We start from the raw sequence: 13,269 nt of genomic DNA on the forward strand, positions 1-13,269 counted from the left end.
GTTTCTTCTGGTATCGAGGCTTTTATTAAAAGCAGTGTTTGCAGGAAAAGCGTGGGCTGTGTGGAAATACATGGACGTGCAAGTGATGTGTTCGGTCCGACTCGGAGAAGGGAGGAACGGGTGGATGGAGGCGAAGAGCTGGTGTTGGAATGCAGCAAATGGCAGCACCGCAGGTGGGAGGGGTGTCCCGTGCTGCTCGGCTGCCTTGGCACATCTGCCTGCCCTAGCCGCCTGCTACCAAAACCATAAGACCCACTCCAAGAGCTTCCCTCCTGTTGGCAGGGTAGTCACTTTGTGGGATCCTCAGCTAGAAGGTAAATATAACATCATAGAACGGGCTGGAGTGGCACACACCACTGTCATCACAGGTCTCTCCTCACAGGCAAAGCAGGATCGTTGGCTGCTGATTTCCCCCGGCTCCCCCATTCAGGTTTGTAGGGGTCTAGAGACCAAACTCACAAACTGATATTTTTAGGATCAGTGTGCTGAGACAAAAGTCGCAGCAGGTGAAAGATGGAGAAGCTCAGTGTTCAGCAACTCTGAGAGATTCGGACAGCCTTCCAGAATGGATTGCTGGAAGTACTAGATCAGCGGCATCCTGGTGGGCAGGAACACTGTAGATGTGGCTATTGCAGGCCTCTCTGGCAAGTGGGCAATCAAACCAGGAAGGCTCCTCACAGCCATCTTGCCTCAAGAATTAGGCTTGATCACAGGCCATGATCGGAAAACGTTCCTGCTAACAGGAATCACCATAGCTGGAAAAAAGTGCAGCGTGATTTGTGACAACCTGCTAGTGGATAAGACAATGTGATGGGTGTCAGAAGCAAAGCAACTGACAACAGATACATCTATTATTGGCAAGACACCCAAAATCTTGATCTTCCTCATGGGCAAGAAGGGAGTTCATGGAGGAGACCTCAACCAAAACAACCAGGATATGACTGGGGGCATGAAAGCATGAAGCAATAGTGCCAGAGACAGACATCTGCCTGAGCACAGAGAAAGCAAATAAACCTAATTTTGTTGCAGATGTCTTTGCACGCTTCTTTCAGATGGGAGGTGCTCAGCAGTGCTGGGACACTAGAAGTCCACCAACCAGCTGTGGAGCAGAATGGAGTAACATGTATATTCCTCATCAGAATGCTTGGTATTACTTGAGTAATCTCCCAGATATCTTGGGTAGTTGCTCCCTGTTACTCTCATTTTACTGACTGATTTTGGGATGAAGGTTTTTGGTAACATTAGCTTTGATGAAAGGCAGGAGGGAGGGCAATCCCTTTGCTGTTCAAATCATGCCCTAAGGCCAGTAGTGGTTTGGTTTGTTTGGTTTTTTTGAGACCTTTCTTCTTCTACAAGTGGACCACAACATTAAGGATAAACAGAATTTGTGTTTATTTTGAATTCACCTCCTGAACAAGCCCAGTTCATTCTGGAGATTAACTATTGATCAGCAGAGCCCTGAGCTGCTGTTTAACTGTATAGGAGACACGTGCAGAGATAGTCACCATACACATAATTTGAAACCCCTTCTTAGGCTACTTTATTGACCAAATTGGGGGTTTTAGAGATAAGTTACCTATCTTGTATCTGTTGCATGGGGATCTTCTGAAGGATGTTTCCGTCCTACTCAGTCACAGTGTCTGGCTTCAAGATCACAGGTCCCTGCAAGCTCCCCAGGACACCCAGAAGGATGCAGAGTTCTGTCAAACACTGCAGACTTCCTGTTCCATTCATCAGTACAGCCCTCCCCTCCTGCTCCTGCTTGTACCCCTTAATGGACAGTCTGAAATGGGACAGAACCGGTGTGCTTGAGATGGGACCAATGCAGGGAAGACTTGAGGGGTATCGCCAGCAGGGCTGATCTCCTCACACGTGGGCTTTCCTTGCTCCATTGCTCCTGGCAGCCATGGCAGCTGCCCGTCGGTAATCTTCAATCCATCACACGCTGTCCCACTGCTGTACAGACAGGCTGTGACCACTCGCCATGGTGAGACACCTCATGTCCATACCCCTGGTACCACTCCATTCCTCCAGGTGCTAAACTGCTTGGTCTGGTTTGACCACACCTCTCCCACCACCTTCAAATCATTGACCCACTGAATTAAAAATAGTTACTTGTGATGACTTTTATGACTCCACCACAGACACAAGAGCAGGACCAACCCTGCTGAGCAGACTGAGAGCCCTTGAACAGTCTTTGTAACCATTAATCTTCTCATTTAACATGGAGTCTGTATTTGTTGAATTCAATTGAATTCGCACAGAGATCTTTAATCTGGAACTGCACACACAGGAGCAGAAAAACACTACAAGGGGAATCAGGCATCTAATGTATTAGCAAATGTTCAACTGCAGCAAATGCAGCAACTGTCTAATGTCTGATAAGCAGTGCCTGCAAGCACGAATCAAAACACATTAACATAATTACTGCAGAGATAAAACCAAAACCACAAACTGGTTTTAGACTCTAACAAAAAAAGGGGGGTTGCATAAACAAATAACATTTATATTTATGCTGGCCACTCCTGACAAATATTGATGCTTACTTTCATAAGCTGAAGGCAAAAATGAGTAACTAACTCCTGTGATTTCTTGAGCACCGGTAGTTTTCTCCACTGTGCAAATCACAAAATGCAGAAAGATTTTGCTCTCTGAATTTCAGTCTATGAGGCAACAAAATAACAGGATTTGGGATAAGAGGAGAAAAATTTGGGTGATATACTGCTTGTTCTCTTCTTCTGGATGCCAGATAAAATAGGTCTGGAGTGTGTATATATACTTTATATATACTTTACCAACATGAGAATTTGGAGACGTATGGATCTGTATCGTTGTGAGAAGCTACAGCTCCTTCCTAGTTACACATTATGGGCAGCACAGTGGTGTACAAAACCAGATTCTTCCAGTTTGAAGGACTTGCTACCTAAATTCAGACATAACTGACCTTTGCTAACAACTGGATATTAATTTACAGAAAAAACAAATCTCTAAACCTTAGGAAGACCTTAAACTTTCATTCCCTAAATCTACCTGGAGCCTATGGAGATTTTGTTCAGACCAGCCCCAAACAGCTGCTGTTACATTCAGCCCTGACTCTCCTTGGAGAGTATGGTGGAAGGAGCTTAAATAAATAACAGAAGGTGACAACACCTGCATAATCTCTCCTCTCCCCCTCTGATACAAGGAATGTAAAAACAGAAATAGATGCAGAGATAATGGTTGTGGCTAAAAGTTTCAGGTCTAACACTGCAGGCTTTCAGGAAAGCTCTCTTCACCCATACACCAGGTACTCTCAAATAGCCTCCAGTAAATAGCTTGAGCAGCAGGTTTGTTTAATTCTCTATCCCAGACACACCTGTGCTTACCTAGCAGCCACCAACTCTTTCTGCTGTAAAGCAGTGTGAATAGAGCCATTCAGACAAAATGTAGGTACCTGGTTTTGTTACAATCCAAACACAGCCTCTTGTGTGATGGGATCGTATTTGTCATAGCCAAAGCGGGCATGGTATTCCTGCACTTGAAAGGAAATGACTTTCAATTGCTTAGAACTTCATCAAAATTCAGGACAGTGGTGTTGATATTCTCTGCACTGAATTCTTGCCTCAGGCTCCTCAAAACGTGTCTGATCAGTTGAAGGATTCAGTGTCAATATTGCAGCAAACCAGGTCCAGACTCAGTCATGAAAGTATGTGATACTGACATATCTTGAAAAACCACGGTGTTAACTCAGAAGCACAAGACAAATTTTCAGGTGGAACCAATTCTATGGAAAAAGTAGTGACATATCTACCTTCAGATGCAGTGGGTGATAATTCTTCTAGAGGAAGCCAAACTCTCTTGTAGCAGAGACTCAATCAAAGGTCTAAGATGAATGAAGAGGAAAGAGTTGAAGAAGATTACTTGTTTCCATCAAGAAAAGTGACTGGGGATCTTGTAGGTCTTCAATACGTGCACAGTGCTGTGCTTCAGAAAGGCATAAAATACCTCACTGAGGGGGAGGTTTGGATGAACATTATCAAAAAAACCCCAGTGATAAAGACAGGAAAATGTCAGGGTGACAGGGTGTTAGGATGGAGGCCGGGCTTGTCTCAGTGAAGCAATTAAATGCCCACACCAGGGATATGGCAGTTATTTTTTCAGTGACTCTCTGATAATTCAGCAAAAGGCAGAGATGAAGGGATGACACAGCTATGTGGTCATTTTATGTGGATTTCAACAAGATATGATAAAAATCATATTACATACACACACAAATTATATCCCTGTTCCAAACTTAGAACAAGAAATACATTCATAAGATTCCTTCGCAGAGAGGAGGGGAGGATAAAAGCATTGTTTCTTCCTCTTAAAATCTTCAAGGAAATCAGAGTTCAGTGAGTCATGCACTAGAAATGAGCTCAGTGAAATTTATGTATGGAAAAATCTTAGGTGATGATAGAATTGTAAATAGAGTCATTAATGACAGATGCCTTTTAATGGGACCAGAGCAATGAGATAAAGGAATCTTTTTTTGGTGATGTTTTTCCTATACAGAGAATCATAAGTACCTAAACCCCAGGTGGTTTGGTAGGCTCCTTCAGTTACTGTCCAGCCATATAGGAAGCTGGATTTAAAATTGCCTTTTTCTTCCAGCCAAAAGCTAAACTTCAGTCTCACTAAATGCACCAGGACACTACAGAAATGGTTGATCCAGGCAAATGTTTGTCCCAGTATTAACTAGCACAGACCAATAACATTACAAGTTCTCCCCATATTCGGTACATGCTATTCTCCAGGTGAATACAACATCCATCAGGCAGCTGTAGGAGTCTGAATAATCAGGGTAGAGCTGCATGTCATCTGGGAGAGGACCAAAGAAGAGGCTTTACTGGGGTGCAGAGCATTTGTTCTGCAGCACAAGGATGAACACACTTCTGCAGCTGTTGGGACCTGGCTAGCAGAGAAGCTGTAACTTGAGCAATGGTTAAAGGAATGCCTAAGCAATTAAAAACAAGACTCTTGCTGACCTTGTTTCTGTCTTCATGCATTCCTGTGTGTTCAATCCAACACCTTATAATGGTCTTGCTCTTTCCTGCTGCCAGGGGTTTTTAGGTTTAGTTTTAGTTTTACTGCCTTCTAGATAAGTCATCTGGCTAACAAGCTGGGAATAGTGCTGTTGTTCAGGTTCTCATGGACACTGTGTAGCTCTTGTTATCAGTTTCCCAGGATGTGAGAGCGGGATGCAGCTTAAACTTGTAACCTCTCATAAGTAAGAACTGCAGCATTGACAGGTTGAGCAACCAATCTAAAGTTGTGTGATCAGTGTGTAGCTGCATGGACGGGAAACATTTTACTAGAAATACTGTTAGGTGCCCTAAATAAAGTTGGCTATCAGAGCATCATATTGGTGTGTGCTGTGCTGTAGTCCTCGCAAGGACCCTGACATTCAGCAATCACAGGAGAGCATGGGATTCACCAAGGACAGGAAAGTCCCCACCCTAATTCAGGCACAGCTGAAAAAGTAATCTGACGCTAGTCTAGTGCCCCAGGAAAGGATGGAGCAAGAATTTCTTTTATGGGTAGCAGAAACAGAAGAATACAGAAAGCATGGGGAGGCAAGCATACACGGTGTGGTGGAGCTGACATTCAGCAATCACAGGAGAGCATGGGATTCACCAAGGACAGGAAAGTCCCCACCCTAATTCAGGCACAGCTGAAAAAGTAATCTGACGCTAGTCTAGTGCCCCAGGAAAGGATGGAGCAAGAATTTCTTTTATGGGTAGCAGAAACAGAAGAATACAGAAAGCATGGGGAGGCAAGCATACACGGTGTGGTGGAGCTGGGGTCGAGAAAACTCCTGGGCTGGGGCAGAGGTCATTCCAGTCTGCTGACCTTTGTTCCTCCTGCGTTTGAAATTACACATCCTGTCTTAGGCAGCTTCCATCTCTCCAGCAGAGGATGAGATTCAGAAACAAGAAGCAACCATGGCTCAGCCCCTCCTCTCAAAGAATGTTTTTAAGGCACGGCAAGAACTGTGCAAAGGGCAACTTGTAATGCGTTTTTAGGTGCTGAAGGGAAAAAAAATCCAACACAAGAACAGCGTTCCTATGGCTTTTACATTTGAAACACTTGCACACAAAAGACTCAGAATTCCACTGGGTAGGAAACAGTGGTGTACGGAGACGCACATTACACTACTGGGACCCAACATCCTGAGGATGGACCTGAACAAACCGGGAGGCCAGACCAGGGGAAGACAGGAAATCCCTGCAGGAGATGAGGCTGAACAACAGGGCAGGCTGACAAGGCTGAAAACCTGATTTTTTCCCAGGAGATGGCAGTAAAGGATAAATCACCTTACAGTAGGCGTAGCGCAGTGAAGTGGAAACTGGTGGGAGCCGAACTGCTCCTCAGGCAGCCTGCGCTGCCACCTTCTCCAGTCGTTCCTTGTTACCCGAAGCAAAGCTTTATTCTTAGCGTCAGTGCTCCTAGCAAGAGTGAGAATATCAGCCTTTTACATCTCCATACAGTAGGCAAATACAGGCTTTCTGCATGCTATGGCCTCATCTGAACACCAGGAGGTCTCTCCTCCAGCCTCCTACTCGCAGCAGGGTCAACACTGCGTATGTACCAGGTTGCTCTCCACTTTGTATAATCATGCCTTGAGACTCTCCATGGACAGACACTTCTCAGCGTCCTGAAGTAACATCTTCTCATGCTTAATGATAATATTAGTGCTTTTCCCCTCCTTGTACCTGGCTGGAAACTCCCCAGTTTCAATTTATGACCATGGCCTCTTGCTATCTTCTGGCTGCAGACCTCAGTAGAAAGCCTGGCTCTGTCTTGCTGGCAACCCCTTCTCACGTATTGAAAAGCTGCTGTCAAGTCTCAGGTCCTAAGAGTTCCCTCCTCTAGCTGAACAAGTTCAGAGCCCTGTGCATATCCTCATATGTGACACAGGATTCAGGAAGGTGTACCACCCTCTCTGAGCTCAGGCTAGACTTCATCCCAAAACAGGCCTGGCAGCCTGATACTACTTCTTACAAGGAGAAGGAAGGGAAGGATTTTATTCCTCTACTTTCTCCTAATTTAATGATGTCCATTAGTCTATAAGCCCTTCAGGATCTCTACTGCTCCTTGAAGAAAAAGGGATTTCCAAAGCACACTCTGTACAGATACCTGCAGCAGCCTCATACACATTTTAGGACCAGTTTTGTTTCAGAAGAGGCTGGTGTCTAGCTAAAAATGGACTCAGGATACAGAAAAAAGAGACAACTGGTTTTATAGCACCCCACTACAAAATCTGCCCCTTTCCCAGTCTTACAGACAGGCAGAGGCCAGAAAGGCTGTTCATCCCTGAACTGAACCTTGGCCTGGGACTGGCAAAGCCCTAGAAGTGACAAAGCGCCTTGATGTGGTGCAGCTCTTCTCAGTTACTGCACTTCAAAAGCAAGCTGTGCAAGACTGCTTCCTTGCTGCTAATGTTGCAGGACAAAGGACAATAGCTGTGAGTCCTCTGCCATTTCCTCAGAGCCTGTGGTAAACAAGAGTAGTAATTAAATACTCTGGCAAAACCAGCAGAAATATGCTTTATTCTGCCCTGTGACTCATTGAACAGGCACTAGGGATAGCCAGGATTTAAAGTAAAAGTGACTTGCCAGGCTGTCAGGTTAGTGTAATTCATGGAGAAGTATGGACAAGTTGACTACCTACTTCTTGCCAGTCTTGCGTGTATCCAGCTTCCTGAACTTATTTATCCTGCCATTTATTACAAAGCATTGTGAAAGATGCTTAGAAATCTGAAGGGAGCCAGGTAGTACAGTAGCACACCACTGAAGACAAAAATTTGTGAAGTAAAGCAGTGGGTAGAGGTGCTATCCAAGTCCCTGAAGGGAGACACATAATTTGTCCAGCTCAAATGTCAAATCAGATCTTCCCCATGTACCCACTGAACTGTAGTATCCACTGCATCCCACCTGTGTCTATGAGTGAGTCAAAAGTCTGGTTTGTTCCTCAAAGGCACCATGAGATAACCTGCAGACAAATCCATTTAAATAAAAGAGCGTGCCTATACCTGTGGGTTAAAAGCTCTCCCTGCTAGGGTGGTTCCTCCAAGGATAGCCTTGCCAAGAGCATGTAACATCTGTGCAAAACCCAAGAGTCAATCCTGGACTGCCCTCCTGGCTAAGAGTGTTGCCAGGGCTGCCCCAGGGAGCCTAACCTCCTCACTGTCACCAGTGTCTGGCTTTCCTCTGAGTCACCTGCAGACTCTCAGCACAACTGCTCTGCTTCAGATGGAGGTTGCCATTTCTTGTTGGCTGAGCAGGATAACCTGCTACCTGATGCTAAGTTAGTCACTGAGATAAAATTTAGCAACAACACTGCAGAATCTGTCCTGTCCCACCAGTCTACATCATAGCCAAGCCAGCCCTGGCCCAGCAGGCATGCTGCCATGACTGACAGAATTACAACTCTCTGCCATCCACCCTGCCAAAAAATGAACATCAGTCCTCAGATTCAGATTTTTTAGACACTGCTGTGTGAGCTGGGCTGGTGAAGAGAGGAGCAAACCCTTAGGCCAAGGCTTGGCCTCACAAATCCACTTCATGAGCTGAGGAGTGAATCACTGCTCAAGGAGAACTGATAAGCAGCACTAATTGGTAGCCTCAGTGGGAACCATCAGTTCGTTTTGAGGAAGGAAATAGGCTGGCATGAATCACTAGTTGTTTTATAGCAACAGCACAGGTTACTTGCTTCCTTTTTCTTTCTCTGTCCTCCTCCTTTGTTTTTGGTCTATTTTAGAAACACCGTTCAGCAGAAGCTGACTCGCCAATATGCATAAAGCTTTTCTTGTCGTGGGCTCACATAGAAACACCACGTACATGCCATTTGGGTTCTGTATGGATAGCAACCAGATTATTCCTGAAAGTTGCACCAGGTGAGCAGAGACCATACGTCAGCAGGCAAAAGTCAGTGGTTACTGCTGTGCTGAGCAGTTCAGGAGCTAAAGTTCATGTTTACTTTCGTGGAAAGTCCCTGCACTGAATGGACTGGACCCTGTGTGTTGCAATGAGGGAGCAGCCCTACTAGTCAAAGGACACATGGACAAAGAGATGGACACTCATTTCACACAGAAAAATGGAGACACCTGCATGGCTTTAGTAATTTAAAAAAAAAGATCTAATGAGTCACACTGTAAAAGCACTGCAAAACACAGAGTGGTGTAACAAAATCTGAAGTTAATCCCAAAATCTGCTGGTGCGCATGTGGGCGTTAGGACATCACCCACTGCAAAAGACAGAACAGTTATCAACACCCTCTGGCATGCTGGTGGGGCAGAGGGGAGGGACAGGTCTGCCCCTGCAAAGAAGCCCATGAAAAACCACTAAAGACATGAAATCGATGAGCAAAGTCTCTTTGTGGCTATTCCTGCCCTAACCCATGCAACCTTAGATCCTCTGCAGCCACATCTCCACACCTTGCCTTTCCTGAGCATTTCCATGTAGCCTGGGCTACAAACATGTCCTTGTAGAGGGCACTGAGGCCATGAGCAAAACAACGCAGGGAAGTTTACACTGCAGCTTCCCCTTGCTGGCTGGCTTGCCACTGAGAAGCTCCTCCTTTGTGCACTTACTTGTGTGTGTAGGTAAAAACACGACATGGTTCTCATTACTTTTATTTACGGTCCAGTTAGAAAAGAGCATTACAAACCCCCCACCTTTGATTCATTTGCTACATTTAAAAGCAATACAGTGTGGTTTGCTAAGACATACAAACTCCTTTGTTCAGAAAAGGCAAAGAAAACAAGTGAACAGAATTTTTTTCCAGTTAAGTCAACTCCTTCATTACAAAAACAGCATCAAAAGTAGAAAGATCTATCATACAGATAAAGTGGTAGCAGGGGAATTTACTGCTACCACAAAAGACTGACATAAAAAAACCCTAGCCAACAAAAATGCACAGAATTTTTAAGGCACAAAAACCACATTGTTCCTGCATCATCAATATAAGATTTATATCCCTGGAGGTGTGACGTGGAAGCTGCTCTGACTGCACCACTGAGCTGAGCCATCTGATGCTGACATCCTCTGGTTACAGCTTCCAGGTATGGAAACAAAGATGGGGCTGGCAGGTTATTTGGCCCCATTCTTATACAAAACAGTTGTATATTCTTACAGCAAATGCTGTATGTATTTTTTCCCCAGTAAACACCACAGAACCAGATGTTTTAATGCCTCAGTTTCCAGAATAAGGTATGTCTATAAATATAAACTCCATTCTCAGTAAAAACATATATGCAGATTTCATAGTAGCAGAGGGAAAATTTAAAATATTTATCACAGTGAACCTTTAATGCCCACAAATCACAAGACAAATGCACCGCATTTTCTTTCTGGATTTTTACATCATTCTTAAGATTTAAAGGCTCATTATGTCCCGTGTTTGAAATGATACAGCAAAGCCCTCCATGTCTCAGGCCACAGTCCATTTATATCTAAGTGTTAAGTACGTTCATAATCTTAACCCTCCTGAGGGTTAAAAAACCCCACCAAAGCACAAAAAGACCTCAGAAAACCAAAGACTGTATTTTCCTGATCCCTCATTATCTGTTTTCCTCCACTGCTTTGACAATTCCTCTCACTACACAGACTCATCTCTACCTCCCCAGCTGCTCTCTCATCCTATATTTTCCTTCATTTCTCCCTCCCTCATCTACTTGCTCTTCCACCCATCCTTGGCTCCATTCCACGCATAGCATGCAGCTCCAAAAAAACAACTCGTGCCTGAGGACAAGCTTCGGCTCATTTAATCAAAGATTATTTCCTCATTTTTGCATTTTTTGACCCAATCTGATTTTGTAAAGCACTGGAAGTTTTTGCAGAGAAGAGCACTCACTCTGGGGAAAGGGGCTGGTGCAGGGGCTCAGGGTTGGTCCAAGAAGTTTCTCAGACACAGGTCTCCAATTTAATTCTGAGAAAGCAGCAACGGCCTTGTGTCCCCTCCTGCAGGATGTATGGAGCTGCACTAGTGGACGAAGGATGCCACCTGTGTCGCCACTCCAAAGGGAGCAGAATAGGCTGCTGCCAATCCTTGCAGGCCAACCACCAAGTAGCGACATCCCTTCTGCAGAACTTTACCAACGTTCTGTGGAGAGAGATGAGAAAAGGGGATAAAAAAAGGAGAGGTGATAGAAAATGCCTTCATATAAAATCGTTCTGACAGCCAGTGTCACCAGTCCAGAAAATGAACTTCTCCCACAGCTAATGAGGGGTTGAGCATAGAAAAACATTTTACCGTCTATTTTTATACAGATATACACACCCACAGGGTATAGTTTAACCAAACAGATGCAGCCTCCACAGGAAGCCAGGCTTCTATTCAAGAATAAAATTAGTTTAAATTCACCCTGGTTTGTAGAGGTACATGTTTCCCACACACACATGTTCTAACTACATTAGTAACTCTTTAAAGCACATAAGAAGGTGGTAATCACTGGGAATACTTTTATGGAAATTTCATCACTTTTTGTCAAAATGAGATTTTTTTTTGTTCAGAATAAGAAAGTTTTGATCCATTTTCACGTCTGTACACATTTAGGAACTCATCTATGTACTGCGTTAGAGAAAACTTGTGCCAGATTATTTAACTAAAAACCTTAATCTAGTTTTAATTTCACTTTTGATAGTCTTTACTTGTATGGCTGGGGGATTCATCCAGTGTGGTCAGCTGGGGAGGAATATCATAATTAAATGGTAGCAACTCTTTATGCTTGTGTGAGAATAGATTAAAATCATCATTTGTAACATGGAAAACATTGAAACAGAGTAAATACTTCTAAATCAGTGAAATCCAGTCAATATCTATAATATTCCTAGGATTTCTTACAGCTGGATTACAGTGGTACTGGCACATAAAACCTTTCAGCTGTCACGTTGCTGAATTTTACTGGTTTTACTCCTATGGAAACTTACTTGAAGGGAGTTAAAATGGCAAAATAAAAAGGCAGCTTAAGCCTGAGGGCAGAGCCTGAGGCCGGAAGAAGAAACACAGGGTCTTCCATTCCCACATCTGCCCCTGTCCCGCTGCGTCACACTGAAGACTTCTTTCCTCCTTCCTGCCCCATATGCAGCTTAACTTACCTGGACCTCACCTGCACTTTCATGAGCTGTTCTTTATGCCAGAGCCAAACTGACAAACCTTCCCTGTGGGAATGTCATCTGACCAACACAAAAGGGAATACACAGTGTCCAAGAACTGGCTTGTGCTCTGAACACTGTTGTAAGTGCCCTTACACCAACAGCACATACAGCAAAAGCACCAAGACCAAGGTTATGACTGCTGCAATCTAACCACACTTGCAAAACTGCATGGTACTAGATCAAGCCTACAGGCTCGAGGCAGCTTCCCACTGCACATGACCTGCAAATCACAGTGCTAGAAACTCGAAGTATTCAATATATCATGAAAAAATTAAATATTCTATTCAACTCTTTATGAGTAGGATTTGAGAGGCAGCTCCTGACTACGCTGACATCTGTAAACTCAATTTCTAACGTAAACAACTTTGCCAAGCTAGCTGGCATTTTCTGCATGTCAGACATAGCAAGCATATCTTTACCAAAACGATCCTTTTTTTAAAAAGAATGCAGCAGAAAGTCATGTTGCATACTGATACTGATATCTGTAATCTCAGGAAAGGGAAAAGATTCCTGACGACAGGTTCTTCCTTCTAACACAGAAACTATTTCTTGCTACAAATATCTGAGACATACCTGAGGTGTATTTAAGTGACATGAACAAGAGAAAAACAATTTCATTCTTCTACATAGCATTTTTGTAACCAAAGGCACTCATCTTCTGCTGGGAAGAAAATCAAACCATCAGACTGCAGGACTTGTGACCTCCCACACAGGAAAGCAAAAGAACATTTTTGATTCAAAATACTTGTTACAGATGAACAACATGTTGCATTTTTTGACTTTAACTCATAGGATTGATTTTTCAGGGGACACCTAGAAGATAAATTTGGCAAAGGAATGTACTGGAGGGATGTTTACCGTTTCTTTCAGACACTTCAGTAGAACGGAAAAAAATCCAGGCTAACGAAGTGGAAGTTTTAAGGAACAGTGTTAAAACAATCACACCGAGGTAAATGCAGAACCAAGCAGGGCAAAGCACTAGTCACACGGATCAGCTTAGTGTCATTTTCACTCCGAAGCCGCAGATTTCAAGGGTGGGTGTTCGCCCCTCCCGGGACGGGCAAGAGCCAGCCCCTGGCCGCTCCCCGCC

At 44.1% G+C, this 13,269-nt stretch overlaps 1 protein-coding gene across 1 annotated transcript; it reads left to right on the plus strand.

The window, feature by feature from the left end:
- Positions 1-635: 635 nt before the first annotated feature.
- Positions 636-961, plus strand: PFN3 (profilin 3; the record flags this gene model as incomplete). Its single annotated transcript, XM_009077218.1, is given in 3 exon segments — positions 636-797; positions 800-849; positions 851-961. Coding segments are annotated over 3 exon segments (323 nt in total), but the record flags the coding sequence as incomplete, so codon positions are not given.
- Positions 962-13,269: the final 12,308 nt, after the last annotated feature.

The sequence above is a fragment of the Acanthisitta chloris genome, unplaced genomic scaffold, assembly GCF_000695815.1.
Source record: "Acanthisitta chloris isolate BGI_N310 unplaced genomic scaffold, ASM69581v1 scaffold18760, whole genome shotgun sequence".
NCBI classification, from domain to species: domain Eukaryota; kingdom Metazoa; phylum Chordata; class Aves; order Passeriformes; family Acanthisittidae; genus Acanthisitta; species Acanthisitta chloris.